The 26,121-nt window shown below is 45.7% G+C and overlaps 2 protein-coding genes across 11 annotated transcripts in view; one reads left to right on the top strand and one right to left on the bottom strand.

The window, feature by feature from the left end:
- FIP1L1 (factor interacting with PAPOLA and CPSF1) overlaps positions 1–11,278 on the bottom strand; it is a 337,219-nt gene extending 325,941 nt beyond the window's left edge. For 8 of the 9 annotated variants that reach the window (XM_030191378.1, XM_030191380.1, XM_030191381.1 and 5 more), the window contains exons 1-2: positions 11,106–11,278; positions 8,722–8,770 (exon numbers count right to left, since the gene is read on the bottom strand). In XM_030191378.1, coding sequence (XP_030047238.1) covers positions 8,722–8,770; positions 11,106–11,175 — 119 coding nt within the window. In that variant the 5' untranslated portion in view covers positions 11,176–11,278. The remainder of the gene's footprint in view (positions 1–8,721; positions 8,771–11,105) is intronic. The other variant, XM_030191383.1, reaches the window with a different exon arrangement.
- A 93-nt stretch (positions 11,279–11,371) lies between these two features.
- Positions 11,372–26,121, top strand: part of SCFD2 (sec1 family domain containing 2) — a 642,339-nt gene continuing 627,589 nt past the window's right edge. Inside the window, exons 1-2 of one of the 2 annotated variants that reach the window (XM_030191376.1) lie at positions 11,372–12,335; positions 25,278–25,446. In XM_030191376.1, coding sequence (XP_030047236.1) covers positions 11,525–12,335; positions 25,278–25,446 — 980 coding nt within the window. In that variant the 5' untranslated portion in view covers positions 11,372–11,524. The remainder of the gene's footprint in view (positions 12,336–25,277; positions 25,447–26,121) is intronic. The other variant, XM_030191377.1, reaches the window with a different exon arrangement.

Below are 26,121 nucleotides of genomic sequence, written 5' to 3'. Positions count from 1 at the left end.
ATAGAATATCTACACTTGCGTCTTTGCGATGGGAACCAAAATTTGGGGCCGGGAGATCACCCGACCTTTAAGAAACGTCTCAAGACCTTCCTTTTTGGCAGAGCGTTTACCACGAGTCCTGCAGGAGCTGCAGCCTTTTAGCCCACAGCTCACTCTGTGATACCCAATCACCCACCCTCTCTTCCATTCCCTCATCAGACTTCTCTTTCCCCCTCCTGTGACCCTGTCCACTGTACTTTGTGCTATTGTGTTATGGTTTGTTTATTAACTATTGTACGCCACATTGAGCCTGCCCACGGGCGGGAATATTGTGGGATATAAATGTTGTAAATAAATAAATAAAAAAAATGTCATATTTGTGCGGTGGGAACAAATGGGTATATTGAATTTCTGAGCTGTGCTGGGGGGGGGGGGGGGGTAGGATGAAGAGTTTTGATACGCTGTGCTCCATGTATGGCCTGCCCGGGGGGAGATTTTTTCCTATTTACAGATTCAACACTTTGTGGGGACACTGGGTAGGAGGGGGGAGAACCCTCAAGAGATGGAAGGTTTGGAAAACCTATGGCTTTTATTGAGGAGGGTGCCCAGACCTATATCAGTGATATATAAATTTTTTCAGGGATGGGATCCCAGACCATTTGGCTTTCAGGGAGCTTGGGAAGCAGATTTAAATTGCAGTTTTTCCGATCAGGAGTGGGAAGCTATTTGTGGGGAGGTTCAGAAAGTTTCAGTGTGTGTTTTGGTGCAGGAAAATGCGTATAAAGTTCTTACTAGATGGTATTACACACCGGAGAGGCTGCAGCGGATGTACCCGGGTGCTTCGGATCTATGCTGGAGGTGTAACTCACAACTGGGATCATTCTTACATATATGGTGGACATGCCCCAGGGTGGTGCCCTTTTGGCAGGCTGTTATGAAGGCATTGGGTCTGAGCCGGGTCTGCAAGATCATACCTAAACCTACACTACCCAAATTGGAAAGGATTTAAATACAAAACAACCTACGCATCCGGCTTCTCCTACGTAAGTGCACAACAATGGAATGGCCTCCCAAAAGCTGTGAAAACAATCCATGACCACCTGAACTTCAGGAAATCACTAAAAACCAACCTTTTCAAAAAGGCCTACCCCAACGATCCTACGTAAACCTCTTCACTGAAAACATAGCATGCCTAATGATCATACTGGACAACACACAATCTTCATCCCTTCCGACCCTCCACACATACCTCATTCAATCACTATACTACCTTGTATTTCTTAACAACCGACAGGGCAAACGCCTTAACTATGTAAGCCACATTGAGTCTGCAAATAGGTGGGAAAATGTGGGATACAAATGCAACAAATAAAATTGGTAAAGTTGATTGGCTCATCTTTGGTGTGCAGTCCTTTGGTGTGCCTCTTGGGCTTACATAATGAGAGGGACTCTTGGGAGGAATGTAAATGGCTGCTGCGCTGGAGGTTGGCAGGAGCTAAGTGCCTCATAGAACAGCATTGGAAGAGGGCAGACTCCCTGACATTGGGTGATTGGAAGTGCAAATTGGGTCAGTTAATACAATGGAGTGCCTAACGGCATACCGCAGGAAGGGGGTACTGCGACACAAAGGCAGATGGGCTGAATTACAACAGCGATTGACATGCATTTAGGATGGTGGAGTATTATAGGAGGTGGGTGGGTTTGAGGCGGGGGAGGAGGGGATGGGGAGAGAGAGCGTGTCCCAAAGAATCAGGGGGCATTCTCAAGTTGAGCAGGGGCTGGATGTGGTTGGTGGGGCGGGAGAGGTGATGGTGTACATTATGGGAGCACAGGTCTGTTTGGGGAGCAGATACTGTTTATGGGACTATTTTGATAAAATGTGTTGTGGAGAAGTGTATATAGTTAATACGCTAGTTCAAGATGTTATAGTCCAGCAAATGATGGCCCCTGTATGGGCAAATGTGAGCAAGATGTGCTCTTTGCGAAAATGACTGTTACAGAATTATTACAATAAAAATTTAAAGTGGAAAAAAAATAGTGGACCAACAGTTTAGTGTGCAAAATAATAAATGTGAATGGTGGAAGGAAAATAAGTAGAGTGCTGACCCGGTGATAATTGAATAAGTGGAGTGTTGACCTGGTGACTTATGAGACTCCCCACTCCACCCCCACCATTTTCCTTCCACATGATCATTTATTATTTTGCACGGAGAACCATCGGTCCACTATTGGTTGATATTGTTTTTGACAAGTTTGGACTATTACAAGAGCCTTTAGATTGTTTAAGTATTAAGAATCACTGCTATAGAAATGATTAGTAGTAGTACAATAAGGCTGAACCAACCATTTGGAAATTTTCATATTAGGAGTTACACATAATAGCAGTTACTCATATTAGATCATACTAATTAACAATACATTTGACAAACCTTTGTAAAAAACACATATCTTAGGAAGAATCAGAGCAGATAAATTTTCATAGTAAAAAAAAATCTTCATTAACTTCTGAAAAATTAAATAATCTCTAATTACTTGAAGTTCAGGAGGAAAAGAATTCCATAAGGTAACTGCTTGATATGAAATAAACGTGGACAAAAATCTAACATACTTAACGCTATATACAGAAGGATGACTTAAAAGAACCTGATTATGTAATCGCTCAGATTTACCACATAGAAAACATTAAATGCCTCTCCCAAATAAGATGGAGCATACCATAAAATATTTTAAAAACCATAACCCCAACTTTGAAACAGGAAGCCAGTGAAACTTTGACATATGAGTTATATGAATCAAATTTACCCAAAGAGTAGATCTGATTGCTGTATTCAGCACTATTTAAAGGCTTCTTAATGAAGCCTTAGTACAGCCTACAAAGACTACATTACAATAGTCAATCCTTGACAATATTAAAGATTGAACTACTAATCAAAACTTAGGGGAATCAATATATTTCCTTATGAGACTAACAAACTCATTTTCGAAAGAGATGGACGTCCAAAAAGTGACATAAATTGGCATTTGGACGTCCATCTCACAGAAACATCCAAATCGGTATAATCAAAACCATATTATGAACGTCTATCTCAGAAGTCCATCGGAAGGATGTCCAAATCTCAAGGTGGTGTATCAGAGGCGTGTTCAAGGCGGGACTTGGGCGTTCCTAAGACTTGGACATCTTTGAACCATAATGGAACAAAGCAAAAACGTCCAGCACTAAAACTTAGACGAATTGAACTAGACCTGTTTTTGTTATGAATAAGGCACAAAAAGGTATTAACTATATACACTTCTCCACAACATATTTTATCAAAATAGTCCCATAAACAGTATCCGCTCCCCAAATAGACCCGTGCGCCCATAATGTACACCATCACCTCTCCCGCCCCACCAACCACATCCAGCCCCTGCTCAACTTGAGAATGCCCCCTGATTCTTTGGGACACGCTCTCTCTCCCCCTCCCCTCCTCCCCCGCCCCCAGCGCAGCCATTTACATTCCTCCCAAGAGTTCTTCTCATTATGTAAGCCCAAAAAGTGACATAAATCGGCATTTGGACGTCCATCTCACAGAAACATCCAAATCGGTATAATCAAAACCATATTATGGACGTCTATCTCAGAAATCCGTCGGAAGGATGTCCAAATCTCAAGGTGGTGTATCAGAGGCGTGTTCAAGGCGGGACTTGGGCGTTCCTAAGACTTGGACATCTTTGAACCATAATGGAACAAAGCAAAAACGTCCAGCACTAAAACTTAGACGAATTGAACTAGACCTGTTTTTGTTATGAATAAGGCACAAAAAGGTGCCCCAAATGACCAGATGACTACTGGAGGGAATCAGGGATGACCTCCCCTTACTCCCCCAGTGGTCACAAACCCCCTCCCACCCCCAAAAAGTGTGTTGAAGAATATTACTTGCCAGCCTCTATGCCAGCCTCAGATGTTATATCTCAGGTCCATGACAGCAGCATGCAGGTCCCTGGAGTAGTTTAGTGGACTTCAGACAGGTGGACCCAGGCCCATACCCCCACTACCTGTTACACTTGTGCAGGAAACTGTGAGCCCTCCAAAACCCACTGAACCCACATATAGGTGCCCCCTTCACCCATAAGGGCTATGATAGTAGTGTACAGTTGGGGGTACTGGGTTTTGGGGGGCTCTGCATGCAAGGTAAGGGAGATGTGCACCTGGAAGAATTTTATGAAGTCCACTGTAGTGCCCCCTAGGGTGCCCAACTGCTGTCCTGGCATGTCAGGGGGACCAGTCTACTAAAAATGTTGGCTCCTACCCACGTCCAAATGGCTTCACTTTGGACGTTTTAGACTTGGACGTTTTTCTTTCGAAAACGGACAAAAATCAAAGACGTCCAAATCCAAGGATGTTCATGGTATTTTCGAACGCAAAAGATGGACATCCAGACTTACATCCAAATTCTGAAGCGGGGAAAATTTGTAAAACGTCCAAATTCTGACTTAGGCATTTCTTTTGAAAATGCCCCTCCAAGTCTCTTTAACAAGAAACACTTCTTTATAATAGAATTTATATGAAGCTTTAGACTAATAGTACCGTCCACCTCGACACCCATTATTCAAGATATGTTTTCTTTTGAAAAATTATCTGTTCCAATTGTAAATTGTTGATGGAAAAAAGGGTGATTCAAAGACCCCAACCATAAAAACTTGGTCTTCCCCTTATTCAATTTCAAATCTGTGTAAGACAATCCAATTCTCAATCAAATTAAAACAACTAGATATTCCATCAAGAGTTTTAAACTACCCCCTTCCCACTCCCAAATATGTGAAAAAAACCCAGTACATAGCAGCCTCTATGACAGCTTCAGATGTTATGGCAAGTCTTATCAGAGTAGCCAGCAGGTCCCTGGAGTAGCTCAGCCTCTATGACAGCCTCAGATGTTATGGCAAGTCCTATCAGAGTAGCAAGCAGGTCCCTGGAGTACCCTAGTAGTTGGGTGCAGTGCACCATACAGAAGGGGACCCAGGCCCATATCCAACTCTAACTGGTACACTTGTGGTGGAAAGTGTGATCCCTCCAAATCCCACTAAAAACCTACTGTACCTACATATTAGGTGCAGACACAAGGACTATTATAGTGGTGTACAGTTGGGTACAGTAGGGTTTTGGTGAGTTTTGGAGGGCTCACCTTACAAGATAAGGGCATAACAGTGAGATGTGAACCTGGGACCTTTTATGTGAGGTCCACTGCACTGCCCCGTAGGGTTTCCCACTGCTCTGCTGGGATGTCTGTGTGGCCAATCTACTAAGATTGCTGGCCCACCATATATCTCAATGGATTGTTTTTGTGTATTTTTCCCTTGGACTTTTTTTTTTTTTTTTTTTTCAAAAAACGGTCCTAAAAGATACACCAAGCACAAAAACATAGTAACATTACTTATTTGTAATATTCATACCCCACACTTTCCCCACTCATTAGCAGGTTCAATGCGGCTTACATAGTAAATCAGGTTGACAAATACAGAATGGTTGCAGCTGTAATATAGTAAGTAAAGAGGTGGTCATTTAAGTGTGGATAGGTAAGATGGGCAAGGAAGGAGGATGGAAGAGGTAGGGGAAAGGGAGGAGGGTGTGCATTGGGATTAACAAAGTAAATGACGACAAAGACCTGATCAAAACATCTAGCAAATGTTTTTGTTGTTTTTTTGTTTTTTTTTTAAACAAAAAGTTGGACTTTTTTCTGGTTTGAAAATGGCCATGCTCCCTACTGGATTTTTGGACATTTTTCCCAAAAACGTCCAAAATCGGATTTAGATGTAATATATCCTGTCATAATCAAATACAGAAACCACAAATAGGGGGGTCACACAACCATGGAAGAATAGTTTTAAAAATTTTGGTTTCAGCAAAGAAATACTAATTGCCAATAATTGATTAAGCCAGCAATTCAACAATGTTCCAAACTGACATTTCCTATAAACCTTACGGTGTCTCCCCTTCCCCTTGGAGATATACTCAAAGAAGCATAAGATATGAATGCAACACACAAAAAACTCTTGTTCTTGATTTGTCCCTCCTATTTTCGAGTCACAGACCATATAAGCCTGCCAAGCACTGATCCTACTTCCCAATCACTGGAGTTGCCATCAAAGCCCATTCCACACCCATCTAAATAGAGACCCTAAACGTCTGCCCTGTTTTGCCATACTTGGGACAGAGACCATAGAAGTCCGCCCAGTACTGGCCTTACCTTCCAACCACTGGAACTGCCATCTAAGTATCAACAAGTTTTGTTTTGATATCCTTTCTGCATTTAAGGATCCTTTGTGTTTATCCCATCACAGTTTTTTGTCTCCACCACCTCCACTGGGAAGGCATTCCTGGTATCCACCAACCTCTCTGTGAAAAAAATACTTCCTGATGTTACTCCTAAATCTATCACCCTGCAATCTCAATTCAAGTCATCCAGTTCTACCACTAGTGGAGTGGAGGAGTAGCCTAATGGTTAGTGCAGTGGCCTGAGAACCAGGGGAACTGGGTTTGATTCCCACTGCAGCAACTTGTGACTCTGGGCAAGTCACTTAATCCTCCATTACCCCAGGGACAAATCCCATCCCCTTTCCGTGTCTATGGAAAAGGTATGTATGTATGTATGTATAGTGATGAATTTCAAAAGTCTTCTCATAATGTCTTTTGTCACAAACACCATACCATTTTTGTTGCATTTCTCTAGACCTCTTCAAGTCTTTTTATTTCCCTACCAAGATAGGACCTCCAAAACTGAACATAGTATTTCAAGTGGAGCCTCACCAACAACTTATATAGGGTCATTAACATCTCCTTTCTTCTGCTGGGTATATTTCTCTCTATACAGCCTAACATCCTTCTGGCTACAGCAACCGCCTTTCCACCTTGTCATATTGTTTTGCCACCTTGAGATACTCAGAGACACTTTCACCCCAGGGTCTCTCTCGTGAACCGGGCTTATCAGTTTCTCACCCCCTATCTTGTACGTCTCCTTTGGATTTCTACATCCCAAGTGCATTACACTGCACTTCTTTGCATTAAATTTTAGTTGTCAGATCTTAGACCATTCTTCTAATTTCTGTAGATCCCTTCTCATGTTTTCTACTCCCTCTGCAGTGTCAGCTCTGTTGGATGTTTGGGTCGTCCGCAAAAAGACAAATCTTTCCTTTGAATCCTTCGGCAGTGTCGCTCACAAATACATTAAACAGAAATCAGCCCCAGCACCGATCCCTAAGGCACTCCACTATTTGCCTTCCTTCTTTCAAATAAACTCCATTTGCCACCACCCTCTGTTGTCTGTCAATCAACCAGTTTGCAATCCAGTTCACCAACTTAAGCCTACTCAGCTTATTCAGGAGCCTCCGGTGAGGAACTTTATCAAAGACTTTGCAGAAATCCAAGGCAATTACATCTAGCTTGTGTCCTTTATCCAGTGCTCTGGTCACCCAGGCAAAGAAATCAAATCATATTTATTTTAGACTCCCGGCCACTAATGCTGTGCATGAACTGAGCATGAATGGGGCAGTGCCAGAGTCTGGGAGTGTGCTGTGGACTTCACCAGTGTGTAAATGGGCCAGCACTTCTGGCAGAAGATGTCTTTAGCTTGCAGCCTGGGGGATTCCCCCCAGCCAAGGTATTAATTTTTAATGCGGAGTGGGGGCGGGGCAGAAATGCATGGACCCACCCAGAAATTCACTTGACTACACTATTGGGAAAAATATTCCAACTCTTATCACAACCTGAGAAGAATCATCTTAAAGGTAAGAGAATGGAAGGAGCAAAGGTTGGAAGAGGCAAATAAAGAAAAGCAATTCCCTTCTCCCAAGAAAAGTGAACAAATAAAGGGTTCCTTTTACAAAGCCGTGCTAGCAATTCCAGTGCGGCGAATGCGACCAAGCCCATTCAATTCCTATGGGCTTTGGCATATTTGCAGCACTGGAATCACTAGTGCAGCTTTGTAAAAAGGAGCCCCGGAATCACTAGTGTGGCTTTGTAAAAAGAAGCCCAAAATAAAGTTTAAAAAATTGATACAAAAAACAAAAATGAAGACAACAATATTTTTCTCCTGGCAACTAAAAATTCTGACTAGTGCCTAAACTTCCCTAAAAAGTTTTATACCCTTTGGGGGGAGGGGGGGGGGGGAGGGGAAATCTTAAGATATAAATTTTTGAACCTAACTGTTACAAACACATAAAAAACCCCCCCAAAACATGCTGGGGGTCTTTTACTAAGGTGTGCTAGCGTTTTTTTAGCTTACGCTAAAAATCAGCTGACACAAAACACTGAGCCCATTATATTCCTATGGCCCTCTCAGCATTTAGTGCATCTTAGTAAAAGACCCCAGCTGTTTCCAACTTGAAGAAACACTTCATTATAATAGAATTTATATGAGGCTTTAGACTAATAATACTATCCACCTCAACATCCAGTATTTGAGACGATTTTTCAAAACCTCTCTCACAATATGCTAATATATCAACCTAAGTGTTTATTGTACTTCTGTATTATGTACTAGACTTCTACAAATCTAAATTTTGTAACCGCCTTTTTAGCAATATATAAGCCACATTGAACCTGCCATATGGTGGGAAAATGTGGGATACAAATGCAATAAATAAATAAATAATAAAAGAAAATATATCTTTTCCAATTATAAGCTGTTGATGGAAAAAAGGGTGGAATCAGTAAATTCATTGTAATAAAAGACTGCTATCACATTTACCATTTGCTAATACACTCACCTGACAGTTTCCTCCTCTTCTTCTTCTGGTTTATCTGGCTCATTTTCATCTGCCAAAAAACAAAACAAAACCCAGTACTAATTAGATCTTTTGTACTAGAATGCTGGAGAAGATAAATTTACTGTTTAAAAAATTAAGTTCAAAATAACACGTGCACAAAAAAACAAAGTGAGCTGGCTTGCCAAAATACAACAACAAAAGAAAATTAAAAAGAAAACAGCTAGCAATATAATTTTGTAACACTAATATATTAATTTAGCTAACAACCCCCCCATTTACAAAGCCGCACTAGTGGTTGCTGGTGCACTAATGCTGACACAGTCCATTCGCTTTGAATGGGCTGTGTCGGCAATGTCGCGTGGCTTTGTAAACAGGGGAGGGGAAAAGGATAGAAGCTAGGACAACCCTAGCACGTTCCTCAAACTAAAACAGAAATGTTAAAAACAGTTTAAAAATCACACACTTACTAATAATCAATAATTAGATGTGACTTGAAATAATCAGAGTTGAAAATAAATACACAGAGTATCAGTGATGTATTTCAGAACTGCGCCTCAAAATGATCAAATTGATGGTTCAAATCCTCTCTTGCTAAAACAGGTTTCAAGCTTATTGCCCAAATAAACATCTTACAAAGGTAAAAGTAGAGAGAGACTAAATTGCAAAAAGTATCTTAAACTTGCCAAAGCAATTATATCGAGAGGGCCCCTTTTACCAAGCTGAAGTAAAAAGGCAAAAAAAAAAGGAAATGGCTATGCATAAGTGCACACTTGCCACGCAGCCATTTCTGGGGGGAGCCCTTACCATCACCTATTTAGGAGGCGGTAAGGACTCCTGTGCTAATGCGGCACTACCCGATTACTGCCGAGTAAGCACCCTGCTCAAAAAAATAAATGTCCACTGCACCAGAAATGGTGCACAGTGGGGACAGCATTACTTCTGGCTTCCGCGGTGGGCAGGCAGTAGTGCTGGATTGGCACATACCAACACCGGAGTAGTACTAACTCTGCGCTGTAAAAGGGCCCCAGAGTTTTTTCAATTTGCAAGTGTATTGCACTTATATAACTTATAAGTCTCTGGGAGGCCTCATTTGGAGTACTGCGTGCAGTTCTGGAGACCGCAGCTACGGAAAGATATAAACAGGATGGAGTCGGTCCAGAAGGTGGCTACGAAATTAGTAAGCAGTCTTGAATGCAAAAATTATAGGGACAGGCTTATGAACCTCAACATGTATACGCTGGAAGAGAGGAGGAAGAGAGGAGACATGATAGAAACATTTAAATATCTCAAGGGCATTTATGTACAGGAAGAGAGCCTCTTTCAAATGAAGGAGAGCTCTGGAATGAGGGGGCATATGACACAGAGGGAATAGGCTTAGGAGTAACCTAAGGAAGTAGGTGGAGGCGTGGAATGGCCTCCCGGTGGAGGTGGTGGAGTCGAGGACTGCTCCAGAATTTAAAAAGGCATGGGATAAACATGTGGGATAGCACAGGAACAGGAAGAATTAGGGGTTACAGAGGATGGGCAGACTGGATGGGTCATATAGCCTTTGAGGCATATTTTCAAAGCACTTTGGGAGGCTAAGTTCCATAGGTTTCTATGGAACTTTGGGAGGCTAAGTGCTTTGAAAATGAGCTTGTTTATCTGCTGTCACGTTTCTAAAATGTAAAAATATAAGACTAAACAAAAAAATAAACATTAGGGGACTACAAAGTAACAGCAGATAAAGGTTTATGCTAATTATAGCAAACTTAACTCAATAACTGCACAAATGTAGCCTAATAGCTGTATAATTAAATCTAAAAGCATGTTTATTAACACCCCCCAAACGTGCATCTTCTAATAGTTTTCGTATGTAGAGGGTAGAATGCTAAAATAGGCCACTACTTAATGACTGCAAAGATTAGTTTAAAAAAAAAAAGCAACGAGTGTTACATACGGTTAATACAACCGTGTTTTGCCATGCATCAGGATTACTCTGGACTTGAAAATAAACTACCATAGGTACTGTGTTTTGGTAATAGTGTATTTTCGCATGAACATTTCTCTCACACGCGGCCCTGTCAACTAACACTCAGCATTGTGTTAGAGAGGAACAAGAGTAGAACACTCGGGTCCTGAAAAGCCGACAGAGCAGAGCTACCTCCCCCCACTCATTGGCAGGCCGCAGCCTCACTCTGGGCCGGGTGGACTTTTTGGAGCGCACACAGACGTGCTCCCGGATTCTTTTACAGCGAACTTATCAGATCTGGTGTTACTGAAACGCAGCGCCATAGGCCCCATGTGCTACAGGTGGAGACAGGCGATGCATAGTCTCGGCGCCGGGTCAGCCACAGGCCGTAGCGCAGCTAAAGCTAAGGAAAGAGGCGTCGGAACTCTCATACCACCGTAAAGCCACTCCTCCTCTTCATCCCCGCCGGTCGTCATCTTCTCCGCTGTCTCCTCGGTAGACATTCTTGCAGACACGCGGGGACCGACCGACAGGACGGGAGGCGGGAATACTGAAGGCCTCCACGCATAGAGACTGAAGGAACCGACCACGTCCAGTAGTACGCAGGCGCAGAGCGACGGATTATGCGTGAGGAGGACGACTATCTGTAGCTCCCTGTAAGCCTTTCTCAGCAAGGCAGGCTGAGGAACGCATAAACGTCATCTCTGTGCGCTTCTCGAAGCTGACAGGTGGTCATACTGGAGGCGCGGCGGCGTGTACTGTGGAGGCTGTCAGAGAGTATTGTTGCCGGTTTGTTTGCGGAGTTGTAAGTGGACTGTCATTGTGATATTCACCTTTTCCTGTGTGTGCGGCATGGCGGTGGCAGATCTTGCGTCCTTCTGCCAACAGTTCTGGGAGCAAGTATTCAACAAGTGCAAACGGGCGCTGGTGTTTCTGGACCCAGAGTGCGCTGAGAGCCTGCACTGGGTTGGCGGTGCACGGCGATTGCTGGACGCTGGGGCCCTCAACGTCAAGGAGTTTTCTAGTTTTGAGTCGGGAGGTTCCAACCAGCCCAAGGCGGTGTTCGTGTTGAGTTCTCTGTTGCAGGGACGGACGGTAGAGATCATCCGCGACATAATCAGCCTCAGCGCTTTCCAGTACTGCATTGTATTTACGGTGCTGCCGCACTGGCTGCACTTGTGGGCTAATAATGCCAACTCCGAGGTGGAGGAAAGCTTCGTTTTCCAGCAATTCGAGGAGAAACTGTGTGAGTGGATGGGTAACATGAATTACACTGCCGAAGTCCTGTACGCGCCGGTGCTATTTGCGCCTCTCGCATCCCACCTGTGTGTAACCCCCTCTCTCGCATCTCTTTTCCCTCTGGGATCTAGAGATCTGAACCAATTAAACTGTTCTAGGCCTGAGAAGAAAAAGTTTGGCAGTTTGAGTGATGTGGACTTTTCGTCCTTACCTGTCAAGTTACAAATTCAGATCAAGTTGTTGACGTCTGGCTTAAACCACCTTTTTGAATACCTAGATGTGAGAGAAGACTGTTTTGCAGTGGGAACCTTTAGCAAGATTATTGCTGGAGACTTAGCAAACTGTCCTCATGTAAAAAATAGGAGAAAAACTGCACAAAATAAAGCTTCATTAGTGTTCATAGACAGAACTTTGGATCTTACAGGTAGGTAGCAAACATTACTTATTTACTTTTTTGTATTGTTTAGTATAAAATGATAGTTGATTTTCTGTTATGTGCATAACATGACCTATTTACAAGTGCCATTTACATAGCATAAAGAGTCATATCAATATGGGTTTATGTTAATATTCTATGACAGAATCTTGGTGTTCTGATGCTGTTATAGAATAGGTGCTCTGCATATCATTGGGGCACCTAACTGGAGGCACCCTGTTATAGAATGCCCCCTTTATGTCTATATAAAAAAACCTTTATAGGTCAAGTCTGCTAGGTATAGAGATCATACACATTGAACTTGGATGATATACAATAAAGAGTGACTGAAACAATGGTTTTTGGTTTTCCCAAAACCAAATCTGTGGCCAAAATTAAAGCAAAAAACATCACCTACCCTTCCCAGGCCTACCTGTGGTTAGGAGCCATCCCAAGTCACTCCTGCCCATGTCTGCTCTAGTTGCTGCAGGGACCTCCAACGGCAGTCTCAAGAGACTGCCATGGGGAGGACATGTCAGACATTTTGAATGTGGAGCTGGCATGGGCCAGGCAAATGGGTAATGAGAGGGCAATGTTTTTGGTCAGAGTGGTGGGAGGGTAGAGAGTGGTCGGCACTTTTGTTTGGGGGAAGGGGAGTTTCAGCTGAAAATGCAGTTGCATTTTTGGCCAAAACTGAAATTTATTTAGTCTATAAACTGCTAGTATGCTGCTTTTTTTTGTATCTTGCTCTTTTATATCAGTGCTGGGTAGGGTGTGGATGTGGATACTGAAAAGAGTGAAGCCATACCTTCCACAGAAAACTTTCCGCAATCTAGTACAACCCACAGTGCTCACCCATGCTGACTACTGCAACAGCATCTTCATCGGATGCCAAGCCCAAATCATGAAAAAACTTCAAACAGCCCAAAACACAGCAGCTAGACTCATTTTTGGCAAATCAAGATTCGAAAGCACAACACCACTTCGTGAAAAACTTCACTGGCTCCCAATCAAGGAACGAATACACTTCAAAGCCCACACAATGATCCACAAGATCCTCAATGGCGAATCCCCAAGCTACATGTCCAACCTGATCGATCTTCCAGACAGAAACTGGACCAGTACTTCTAGAACATATCTCAATCTTCATCTCCCTTAACTGTAAAGGCCTTAAATACAAAACCTACTACGCATCCAACTTCTCTGTAATTGGCAGCCAACTCTGGAACGCCATACCTCGACACATCCGAAAAACCACAGAGCATCTACCCTTCCGAAAACTGCTGAAGACTTACCTCTTCAAACAAGCCTTCAACCCGTCCTAACTCTCAAACACAACTCCACTCCACTATGAGGCATATTTTCAAAGCACTTAGCCTTCCAAAGTTCTATAGGTTTCTATGGAACTTTGGAAGGCTAAGTGCTTTGAAAATATGCCTCTGTATCACCCACACTCCAATCCCTTCAACACATCTCTTACCCACTGTCCCACTCAGTGTAATTATCCCACTCTATGAAATTATGCTGTCCCTACGACACTTTGTTCCATACTTTGTATCATTTCTGTGATACATTGTACCATACTGAACCTAATCTAAGTAATTATGTCATCTCTTTGATACATTGTTTCTATCCCTGTATTATCTCTGTGATACTTTGTCATCTCTTTGATACATTGTTTCCATCTCTGTATTATCTCTGTGATACTTTGTACCACACTTTGTAAGCCACACTGAACCTGCTATTGAGCGGGAAAGAGCGGGGTATAAATGCCACAAATAAATAAATAAATGTAAATTTCTGTAGTACCTTGGTTTAGGTGTAAATGTTTGAATAAAGTAAACATATCTTTCTAAATGCATAAAACCCTGTTGTAAAGTAGGTACCTGAATGTTTCTAAAAGATAAAATCTCATTATGTATTTGTTTTATTTGATCCCAGAAATCAAGAAGATAATCGGTTCACAAATGCTAAACCACCAGAGAAAGCAAGCCAAAACAAGACAATGGTCAAAAAAGAAGTTTTACAAGTCAAAAAGGCCTATTTTCAAAGCACTTAGACTTACAAAGTTCCATAGGTTTACTGTGGTGCTCATTTTCAAAACACATAGACTTAAAAAGTTACATAGGGGCTCCTTTTCAAAGCATTTAGACAAAGTACCATAGAGGCATATTTTCAAAGCACTTAGACTTACAAAGTTCCATGGTAATCTATAGAACTTCGTAAGTGTAAGTGCTTTGAAAATAAGCCCCTTAGTAACCTATGGAACTTTGTAAGTCTAACCCCCCCTGTTTACTATGCCATGCAGCAATGCCAGCACAGCATTAGCGCACAGCAGCCGCTAGCGTGGTTTAGTAAACAGGGGGGTAAGTGTTTTGAAAATGAGCTCCACAATAACTTATGTAAGTCTGTGATTTGAAAATGAGCCCCTTATTCTAGCAACATGAGGGGGGTAAGAACAGTGCCCACCTTGGCCAAGTTTCACCCTACCCAGGGCTTCCTCGGAACCAACTTATTAGTAAAAATGGTATATAAAGAAGTATGCCCCTATGGACTGCTGTATGTTGATAAGACCACACACACAAGCTGAAGAAGAGTATTATAGAACATAGGTGTTCAATAAATTGTCCTATACAAGGAAAACCCCTGGTGGATCAGTCATTAGAGAAGAGACATTCTTTGGAAGACTACAAGTTCTGTGTCTTAGTGCAACCAAGACTTTTGTGGAAGAGGTGGGAATGTGGATCAACAGCTTCTGAGGGCAGAACAAAGGTTTTTGAATATAATATTTTTGCACCTCATGGTCTAAACCAGGAACCTTATTAAACCTTGGAGTAGGGACCCGTTCTACCAGGCATGTCCCCACTTCCCCCCTGTACTCTTTCAATCAATAACTCTTTTGCACACAATTGTGGGATAACCATAGGCTGCAGCTTGATTTATTACATTTAAACTTCCAATTAACATCCGTATAGGATAACCCCCACCCCCGAGCTACAGTTGTCATAACAAAAACACAAACAGTTGCCCCCCCTCCGCCGCTCGCCATGATAGCAAAGCAGCAACTTCCACTTCCGGCTGTCACCGCAACTCTTCACCTTTCCGACTCCACCTTCACAGCAAGAGCCGTGGCCCGTGTGGACCTCCACACATTCTTCTGGGTTACCCAACCCATCTTAATGAACTGGCTCAGCCCCCCCCCCCCCCATGAGCCCCCCCCCCCCATGAGCCATTGCTCCTGTAGCTCGGGTTTTTTGTCACGGGGGAGGGGCCCGTGCACCGGCAACGGCCCCCTCCCCCCCCCAAAGAAAGCTGCGGCCTACTGAGACCCTGTAATGCAATGCTGCTCCAAGAATGCCTGTACTTCATTTTAGAATAGATCTAGAACCCCATCAGCCAGGTGTACCCTGTCCCGTGCAAAAGCCCCTCACACTGAGTCCACCCAGTTGTGTTGAATTTGGAAACCTCCCATCGTTCTTATCCATACTCCGACCTGCCGATTGACCTTGCTCAACCCCTCTGCCACTTGCGCGCCGGTAGGCGGGCAGGTCTGGGGCTAATATCCGACCACACCAGTTTTGTATCAGGAAACCAGGCCATTACCAATCGCGAGTCCATCTTTATAGTGTCAATGAGTATCTTACCCGTCCAACCGTCCACATCGTTCCCCCCCAACGAACAAGTAACCTCTGAGGGTGTCAAGGTCTGTCGCGCAGCTGATACAGCAGTGGCAAGAGTTGACTCCTCTGCATGCCCCACTCCCTAGCCAGGCTATCCGGGTCCCGCGCCGTGCCAATCCCAGGTAAATCCCCCCAGGATATCTCACCACTCTGCTACCAGCCCCATAGATGCAGGAGTGTCCGACAATCCAGGCTGCGTAGATCGAACCAGCAGCATCTAAAAGGGGGGGGGGGGGGCAACCACAAGCGAGAAGAGCGAGTACCCACACAGACAGCCCCTTCAAAAGACCAAACCGCCGGAATGCCAGGCAAAAGGCAACAGCATAGAAATAACCAGGACAGAGCACCCCACCCTTCAGTACTGGCCCTGTACTAGGCTCCCTCAGGAGGTCCTAATATACCCGCGATACGCCCCGGAAGACCACCTGAGTGCCATCCGCATGTACTAATAAGGAATGAGGGCCATGCGGGCGGACCGCCAGGTAGGTCTCCAACAAGACACGGGGCAGGAGATCATGCCCGGGACTCTCTTACCAACTATTGCACCCCCCATATCCCTCTGATCGTTTTTTGTGCGCAACAGCTTAATGCGCAATCCTCCATTCTGGCTACCAACATTCTCCCGTAACAACCCAGATGACACTGCAATCGACCTGCAGCTCTTTACAAGCTCACCTACCCGAAAGGTCCCATAAGATGCCAACGCAGAGGCCACGCAAAAGAGGCGCATCTCGCATGCTGAATAAGTCGCGCACTCAACAGCCTGCAAAAGGCACACCAAAGGTCATGAATAATCGGCCGATGTGCCTCCTGCCCAAGGGAGATGAGCAGCTCCAACCCTTTAGGGCACTGCTCACCCGAAAACTACAGCTCGGCAAACCTCACCCAAACGCTTCGCTGAAAAGGAGAACCCAGCCAGATGACGCGCGACTGCACTTCGAGAAATACCCCGTGCCTTGGCATGAACAATGTAGGCTGATAGCTCGTCTGATGCCCAACCCGCAGTCCAGCCTTTGTCCCGAAAATAACTAGTCACTCTGTCATATCCACAGTTATACGCCGACCGTGTGGCAGGTGCAATCGAGGCTCTCAGCTGCTCCCACACCTACTACTATTTAGCATTTCTATAGCGCTACAAGGCGTACGCAGCGCTGCACAAACATAGAAGAAAGACAGTCCCTGCTCAAAGAGCTTACAATCTAATAGACAAAAAATAAAGTAAGCAAATCAAATCAATTAATGTGTACAGGAAGGAGGAGAGGAGGGTAGGTGGAAGCGAGAGTTTACGAGTCAAAAGCAATGGTAAAGAGGTGGGCTTTCAGTCTAGATTTAAAGGTGGCCAAGGATAGGGCAAGACGTAGGGGCTCAGGAAGTTTATTCCAGGCGTAGGGTGCAGCGAGACAGAAGGCGCAAAGTCTGGAGATGGCAGTAGTGGAGAAGGGAACAGATAAGAAGGATTTATCCATGGAGTGGAGTGCACGGGAAGGGGTGTAGGGAAGGACGAGTGTGGAGAGATACTGGGGAGCAGCAGAGTGAGTACATTTATAGGTTAGTAGAAGAAGTTTGAACAGGATGCGAAAACGGATAGGGAGCCAGTGAAGCGACTTGAGGAGAGGGGTAGTATGAGTAAAGCGACCCTGGCGGAAGATGAGATGGGCAGCAGAGTTTTGAACCGATTGGAGAGGGGAGAGGTGACTAAGTGGGAGGCCAGCAAGAAGCAGATTGCAGTAGTCTAAATGAGAGGTGACAAGGGTGTGGATGAGGGTTTTGGTAGAGTGCTCGGAAAGAAAGGGGCGGATTTTAGGATGTTGTAAAGAAAGAAACGACAGGTCTTGGCGATCTGCTGGATATGAGCAGAGAAGGAGAGAGAAGAGTCAAAGATGACCCCAAGGTTTTGAGCTGAGGAGACAGGGAGAATGAGAGAGAGCCATCAACAGAAATAGAAAACGGGGGGAGTGGGGAGGTGGGTTTGGGGGGAAAAATGAGAAGCTCGGTTTTGGTCATGTTTAATTTCAGGTGCGTTGAGACATCCAGACAGCAATGTCAGACAAGCACGCTGAAACTTTGGTTTGGATGCAAGGTGAGATATTAGGAGTAGAAAGGTAGATTTGGGAGACATCAGCATAGAGATGGTAGAAAAAGCCATGGGATGAGATTAATGAACCAAGGGAAGAAGTGTAGATAGAAAAGAGGAGGGGACCAAGAACAGAACCCTGAGGTACGCCGACAGGCAGAGGGATAGAAGTAGAAGAGGATCCACCAGAGTGAACACTGAAGGTGCGGAGGGAGAGGTAGGAAGAGAACCAGGAAAGGACAGAGCCCTGGAATCCAAGTGAGGACAGGGTATCGAGGAGTGTGCTGTGATCGACAGTGTCAAAAGCAGCGGAAAGATCAAGAAGAATGAGGATGGAATAGAGACCTCTGGATTTAGCCAGTAATAGGTAATTGGAGACTTTAGTAAGCGCAGTTTCGGTTGAGTGGAGAGGGCGAAAACCAGATTGTAGTGGGTCAAGAATAGCATGTGAGGAGAGAAAATCAAGGCAGCGGTGGTGAACAGCACGCTCAAGTAATTTGGAGAGAAATGGGAGGAGGGAGATGGGTCGGTAATTAGAGGGACAAGTAGGGTCGAGTGAAGGCTTCTTAAGGAGAGGTGTGACCACAGCATGTTTAAAGGCAGTAGGGACAGTAGCAGTGGAAAGTCAGAGGTTGAGAATGTGACAGATAAAAGGAATAAGAGCAGGTGAGATGGCATTAAGAAGGTGGGTGGGAATGGGATCAGAGGAACAGGTGGTACATTTTGAGGAAGAAAGGAGAAGTGTAGTTTCCTCTATAGTAACTTCAGGAAAGGAGGAAAAGGAATGAGGGGAAGGAGAGAGAGGGGAACGGACTAGTGGAGGGAGAGGTGGCGAGGTAGAGAATTCAAAGGTTTATCTTTTGAACCTTGTCGTGAAAGAATTCAGCAAGGGTCTGAGGAGATAATGAAGGGGGAGTTGGGGGAGGGGGCACCTTGAGGAGAGAGTTCAATGTGGTGAACTCTCTCAAGGTCTCCTAGCCGCCAAACCTGCCCAGGCATTGGCTGCCCTGCCGCATCTGCCTCCTGTGCCAAAGCCAGGAAAGTCTGAAATTGAAAATGAGAAAGTGCATCGTCCCTACGATCGGCCATTCCCTGCACGTGCCTAGTCCGGCTGTGTACATTTAATCGCACACAGCGCAGAACCAATTCCCTGATCGAGGAGTTTACCAGCAAGCTCGCGCAACCTGCCTATTCACCACCTCTACCACCCCAATTGTCGCACCACACCAGGATACTTTTACTTTGCAACTTCCCTGGCCGCAACTCGCAGGCCACTACAAACGGACACAGCTCTAAGAAGGTAATGTTCTTTGTAACACCCGCTGCTATTCAGCTGTCTGGCCACGGTGCAGCTCACCACCCGCCTGCACAGTACACCCTGAACCCAATCCTCCTGCTGCATCCGTAAAATGTTGAGACCTGCATTAGACACCACCTCGCTCTGCAACGCTAATGTACCTGTACACGCAGATAAAACTCCAACCACATCGCAAATCGCGATGCACTCCTGCGGACCAGCGCCCATGATGATGAGGCTCCGTGACCCCTGATGTCGTGAACGCCAGTCGCCGAGACACGGCCCGACCTATCGGGATGACCCGACATGCAAAATTAAGGCTTCACACCCGGGACTGAATGGTACGCAATGTGGCCTTAGGGGCCTGTAACCCTGCCAGAATCTGCTCCTCCAACTGAGTCACCTTCTTCTGCGGCAAATGGGTAACCATCCGTATTGTGTCAGTTTCAGTGCCGAGGTCTGTGAGGACCGTGGCTGGGCCCTCAGTTTTGTCGGTAGCCCAGGGGATGCCAAAGTCTTCCGCAACCGCCCGAAAGACTGTCAGCAAATGCCCACAGTCCCCGCCCACAACTTCCCCCATAACGAGAAAATCGTCTAAATAGCGCACTATACTTTCGAGCTTGGTCCTCTGCACAGTCACCCAGAGTACATATGAGCTGAACTGTTCCAAGTAAGTGCAGGAAACTGAACAACCCATTTGCCCTCCGGTCCCCGTAAAATGACTCTTCAAAGTGGAAGCCCAGCAACGGAAACGCAGAAGGGTGAATGGGCGACAGCCTGAATGCTGCCTCGATATCGACCTCAGCCATCCGCGCCCCTACCCCACCTTGGCATATCAACCGTACTGCCAGTCAAATGACGTGTACTGCACCAAGCAGAAGTCTCTGGGAATGCCCTCCTTTACGTAACCACCTACTGGGTATGAGAGGTTGTGCATGAACCAGAATTTTCCTGGCGCTTTCTTTTATGTATAACCGCACCAGGAGATATCACAAAGGATGGGAAGGACAACAGTAAAACAGACCGGCGATTCTGCCCAACGCAATCTCCGCCAACTAATTCCTCACCACCTCCCGCAGCCGCGCGGTGGACCCAAGTTTCGCCCCCCGTTATTGCCCAGTTGTCCTTGAAAAGGAATGCCAAACCCCTCCCTAATGCCTCCGCAGCCTCCCTGACTGGATATTGATGGAGCCCTGGCAGCATTGCATCGACCCTCACTGGCGTAGGGGCACGGCTAACCCATTCTGGCTTCGCTGCAGACAGTCCCCCCCCCGGTCCCTTCTCTGTAAATGGATCAGGAGCTCTTGAATCGCCAATAGACCTCTGAGGATGACCCTGATCCGGCTCCCGAGACACCGCCCCCTGCGCTCGCGACCCAAAAGGACCGACCCAGAGTCGCCTGGGCCAACCCCTTTTTGCCCGTCCCCCCACCTCTAGCGGTGCTGCCCTAGGAGCCATGTGAACCAACCATAAATTGATATCCTGTGTTGTCGTAGCTCAACCAGGACCCCCTGAAACGCTGAAAGGCGTCCAACACCGAGTCTGCATATGCTAACAGAAGACTATCCTGGCTGGGATCACGACGCCCCCATTCACTGTCATGCGCAGAAAGGACCAAATCCAATTAACCACCGTTTTGGCATCCTTGCGCTCCCTCGGACCCTCTGCCTGTGTCCTCTCCTCCTTCTCAGCCGTAACGAGCGCAGCACCTGCTCCCAAAGCTCCGACAAAGCCACTAAGGCCAGCGGTTCTCGGGCCCCTTCCCTGGCATCCGACACCTTGTCCTCCTGCCGAGTCCTGCCCCCTGCCTGAGAAGTGGAGGAGGATGATGTGGAGGAAACAGAAGAGGAGGAAGAGTCCCTACTCTGCTTCCCCCGCCCTCTCTGCTTGCGCCGCGCCCCCCCCTTATTACCGTCTCCAGATGCTGCAGCACCGGGCACCGCCAGGCCATATGCTCTCGCTCCATCCTCCCGCTGTAGACGTCGAAGGGCGCTCTGTCTCTCACTCCTCCCGACTTGCTGCAGCGTCCATGTCGTTCAGTTCCTGTGAGTATAAAACAGGGGAAGCAGCAGGACCGGCCCCCTGTTGCCCTAGCCCGCCTCCCAGGCGAGAGCCCCTCCACCTGCCGTACCCCCCATCTCGGGTTTCCCGCAGCCTGCCCGCCCATCCAGGGAACAGCCCAGGGACGAGCTACTGGCGCCGCCCACTAAGGCAGCTCAAAAGGGGGCCAGGCCCCCCACTGCTGTGGACCCCACCTAAATGTGGCACCGCCCGCTCCCCATGGGACTCCCTCCCCAGCACCCCCTTGGAAAAACTCTGCTGATGCCCTTGGAGCGTCACGCACCACCCTACACCCCCCAACAGCCTGCCTTCTCATTGGACATCCCCCAACCTTCTCGAGCCGGCCGCCGGGCCTCCTATCGCTCTTTCCCCCCCTCTCCCCTGCGATCTGCTGGCTGAGGAAAAGAGGCCTCCCCCGTCAGCCCCACCCGGCCCCCCACATCCTGCACCGCATCTCCTGCCGTCTGCGCACCCTCCCCCATGAGCCTACGCCCACGTGATGCATTTTCTTTTGCCGCTTCTTTCCCATTCCTAAGGGTACGTCCGCAGCAATGGCCGTCCGGGCAGCCTCCTTAGATCTGCGCACCTCTGTGCGCCCCCCCCCCCCCATACTCACGCTGCCTATGGAGTCACTGTTGCAAAATGAGAGCTCCAGCCCTGATCCTTCTCTGCTCCGGACCACGCTGTTTTTGCAAATGAGAGCTCCAGGCCCTGATCCTCCTCTGCAGGCCTCATGCTGTTCCTGCCTGCCTGACCTGGCCTTTTATTTATTTTATTTTTTTTTTGATCTCCCGAAGTTGGACTGGATCTCCCGAAGTTGCTGACAAAAATCTGTGAAAGCAGGAACCTTTCCTTTGAGCCACTGTAGCTGTGTTTCTAAGTTCTCTTCACAGCCTCTAGCACTCTTGAGAAGCTGCACAGCTCACCTCTGCAAAACTGCCTCCGAGGATCAGACAATGCCCTGAGCCTCGGAGGAAGCAGAGCCCTTATTCCCTTTCCACTGCCCCCCCCCCCCCAACAACCTATTCTCCAATCGGCTGCCTGTATCGTGTCTGGGCTGTCAGCTTCTATTGAGCTGACCAATCCCAGCTGCCCTCGTGCTCTCCATCCAAACACAACCCCCTACCCCCATAACCACATGCTCTTCTCCCCCCCCCCCCCCCCCCCCCCCCCCCCGCCCTCAGAGCCTTTCCAAAAGGGGCCCAGGCCTCGTTTAACTGGACCCGTCGAAACAAGCTCTCGGGCCTTTCATTATCTGTACTTTTATGATTGTTGAATGATTTCACATTTTTATTGTCTGAGATAATAGTACAGCTTATGCATGTATTTATATGATCATATTTATTTAACAGTTACAATAATGATATGTACCTTTCTAATGTAATTCATATGATGGATTTAGAAAATTTTCAATATTTGTCTGCATTCACTTGGACCCCATTCAAAATTATAAGGGCATTTAACTTATATTTGTGTTTATCATTATACGAGTATTTTTAAGTTCCTTTACAAATTATTTTTATTGTTTGCTTCCTGGAGTGTTCCTATTGGTTAGAATTGAGATCACAGGCCATACGCATCATTGAACGTGGCAGATGTCATTGTAACACACAAGCTGCAACTTTGGAATGCTGAGGGGCTCATTTTAAAAACATGCATATGTCTCAAAATGGCAAAACAAAGTCCATCTGCCAAAAATGTCCAAATTACGATTTTGGAACAGCAGAATTTAGACATCCTACACTGTAGTTCATCCAGATAGCAAGGTTGCATGTTGTGTGCGTGATTTGGGTGGGACTGGGGAGGGCCAAACATTAGGATGTCCAACAGCAACAATCAAATGAGAAGAAACATCCATGTGTAAAAGAAAGACATTTTTATTTAGACCTGTTTCATCACATCCAGGGTAAAAAAAAAAAGGTGCTCAGATTGAGCAGCTGACCACTGGAGAGATTAAGGCATTATCCTTCATGAATCCCCTGGTGGTTGCTGACCTTCTCCTCCCCTGAAAATATAATAAATAGAAATAAAATAAAACATAGAAAAGAATATAATACCTTTTTTATTTGACTAACAATACATTATTGATTAGCTTTTGAAGGTAACCCTTCAGAAGATCAGAAATAAGCAAATGTTGATAAATAACTGTATATATAAGTGAAACATCAAAGCATTCCAATGACAGTCTCACAGAAAGAGGGTGGGGTGGGTAAGGTGAGAAACATGGGAGCTGGTTGGATGAGAGACAGGGAGAGATGCATGGTGATGAGAGTGACAACAGTAGAATTTTATGGTTTATAATGGGCGAGAAAACCCAGATCTTTGTTAAGCCTTGTCTGGTGGGTGTCAAAATATTTAATCATTCTTACTTCAATTACGTTCCTGGATTATCTTAAAGTTTCCTTTTAGTATTCTCACCATAAAATCATTGATGTAGTGTTCTGGTTTTGTAAAGTGCTGGCCCACAGAGGTGACATCCTGGTTGGCACTGGTATTTTTGATATGATGTCTATGTAAATTAAATCCCTTCTTTAGCATCTGGCTTGTTTCTCCAATATAGCACCCTTCTTCACACTTTTTACATTGAATGATATATATACCACATTGGAAGATGAGCATGTGAAGGATTCCTTTATGTTGAATATTTTTCTTTTGTGAATGACTGTGGGATCCTGTGAAATGTTTTGGCATAGTTTGCAGCTGGATATATTGTAAGGATGTGTGCCACTGTTCTTTTTTGAGTTTCTGTCAGGAGCTTGCTTCTCACTAGTTTGTGTTTTAAGTTGGGTGGCTGTCGAAAGCCCAGCACTGATGGGGATGGGAATATCTCTTTCAATAGTTCATCCTCCTGGAGTAGTTGCTGTAGATCTTTTATGATTTTTCTCGAATTTTCTAGCTCTGGGTTGTATGTCACACATAAAGCCCCTAATTCTATAAACTTGCATGCTCAAATGTATGCTTAGCGCACAAATTTCTGCACACAGGTTTGTGCGCAGCTTAATTTAATATTTGGCTGTTGATTGGATTTAACAGCCAGTTGTTTTAAATTGATGTTAATTAGAGTTTATTGGCTCCATTTAGCAGCTGCACATGCAACTGCCCTTGGTTGCTATTCTAGAAGTTGATTATGCAAGGTCTATCGTGCACAGCTTCTAAGGGGGCCTAGACTTTGGATGGTCGTGCCTAACAGTTACATGCGCAGGTTATAGAATATTAAGGGTTACGGGCCTAAGTGCCAACAGTTAGGTGTAGGTGTGAACACATACCACCAGCCTTTGACATGGCAGCATAAATGCTTGTGACTAAAGTTGGCCACAAAACTGCAGACTTTAACTAGCATTCTATAATGGCAGTTCTTTATTTAGGGAGTCTTTTATAAAGGTGCACTAAACACTAGAGACGCCCATAGGAGTATATGGGCAGCTCTAATATTTAGCGCATGCATATTTAACACATTCACTAAAAATGTTAGCATGCCTTTGTAAAAGGACCCCTTAGTGTGCCTCATCCCGGCGTATAAACTTTGACACTCTTTCTTGAAGCTGCCCCAATGAGTGTTACCAAGGCTTTTCTCCTATCCTGTTTCTTCAATGGGAAAAATATTTGATGAATTGAGCCCATAGCAGTAAGAGCAGTAGTGTGCTGTTTAACAACAGGCTCTCTCCCTTGTCCCCCTCTGCGCCCCCCCCCCCCCAAAAAAAAAAATTGCAGAGCTGGCTATAGCCGGGGAGAGAGCCTGGGGGGGGGGGGGGGCAATGCATTACTCCAGGAAAAAAAATTAAATGATCCCAGGTTCCAATCTAATTCATGTTTTCTTGTTTCATTTGATCATTCTTTAGGTGCAGTTGGGCATCATGGAGACAGCCTAGTAGAGAAGATTATTTCTGTACTCCCCAGGTTTCCTGGTCACACAAACGATGTGATGGTTAATACAGTGGAGCTGACAGCACTTCATGCTGCTGATGGAAATTCTGATACTGTAGCGCCTGGCTGCCTAGCACAACCAAAGTAAGATTTGTATTTCAAGGAAAATTATAGCTAATAAAGTAGATTACTGCATGGGATATCTCATGATGAAATATGTAAATAGCAGGCCGGTCGATATTCAAAGTGATTTAAGTGGGCAGGAAAGTCTCCTCCTGCTTAAATCATGCTTAGCAGGCTGACCGGTGATATTCAGAGGCTCTTAACTGGGCAGTGCCAATGAAGATCGGCTCTGACCAGCCATTTTCAAGTGGTCCAGAGAGGACCATTCCAAGGGTAGTGTCGGGGAGGAGCTGGCAGCTATGTGGGTGCCAGTGCCCGCATAACTTAACAACAAAATAGGACTGCATAAATAGCACCCATATAGCTTCTAGATTGCAACCAAAGCTGTGGTTCAGCTCTCCTCTCTCCTGCTCCTCTTGTGACCCTCCCCCCCCGCACCATAAGCATGAATATTGCCTTGTCCCGGCACCCTCCCTCAGAAGTGCACACATTTAAGATGACCCCCCCCCCCCCTCTCAGCCCTACCCCCCACCAACAGGGCCTACCAGTACTACTCTCTGGTGGTCCAGTGGGTTAGTCGGCCAGGAGTGAATCCCGCTCACTCCTTCCTCAAGCAGCACTCGGTAAACAATGGCTGTTGTGAGTTCTAGCAGAAGTCTTGCAGTACTTCTGTTAGAGGTTAGCCTTCCGTATATG

The sequence above is a fragment of the Microcaecilia unicolor genome, chromosome 2 (assembly GCF_901765095.1).
Source record: "Microcaecilia unicolor chromosome 2, aMicUni1.1, whole genome shotgun sequence".
Lineage (NCBI taxonomy): Eukaryota > Metazoa > Chordata > Amphibia > Gymnophiona > Siphonopidae > Microcaecilia > Microcaecilia unicolor.
This window is presented reverse-complemented; position numbering and strand designations above follow the sequence as displayed.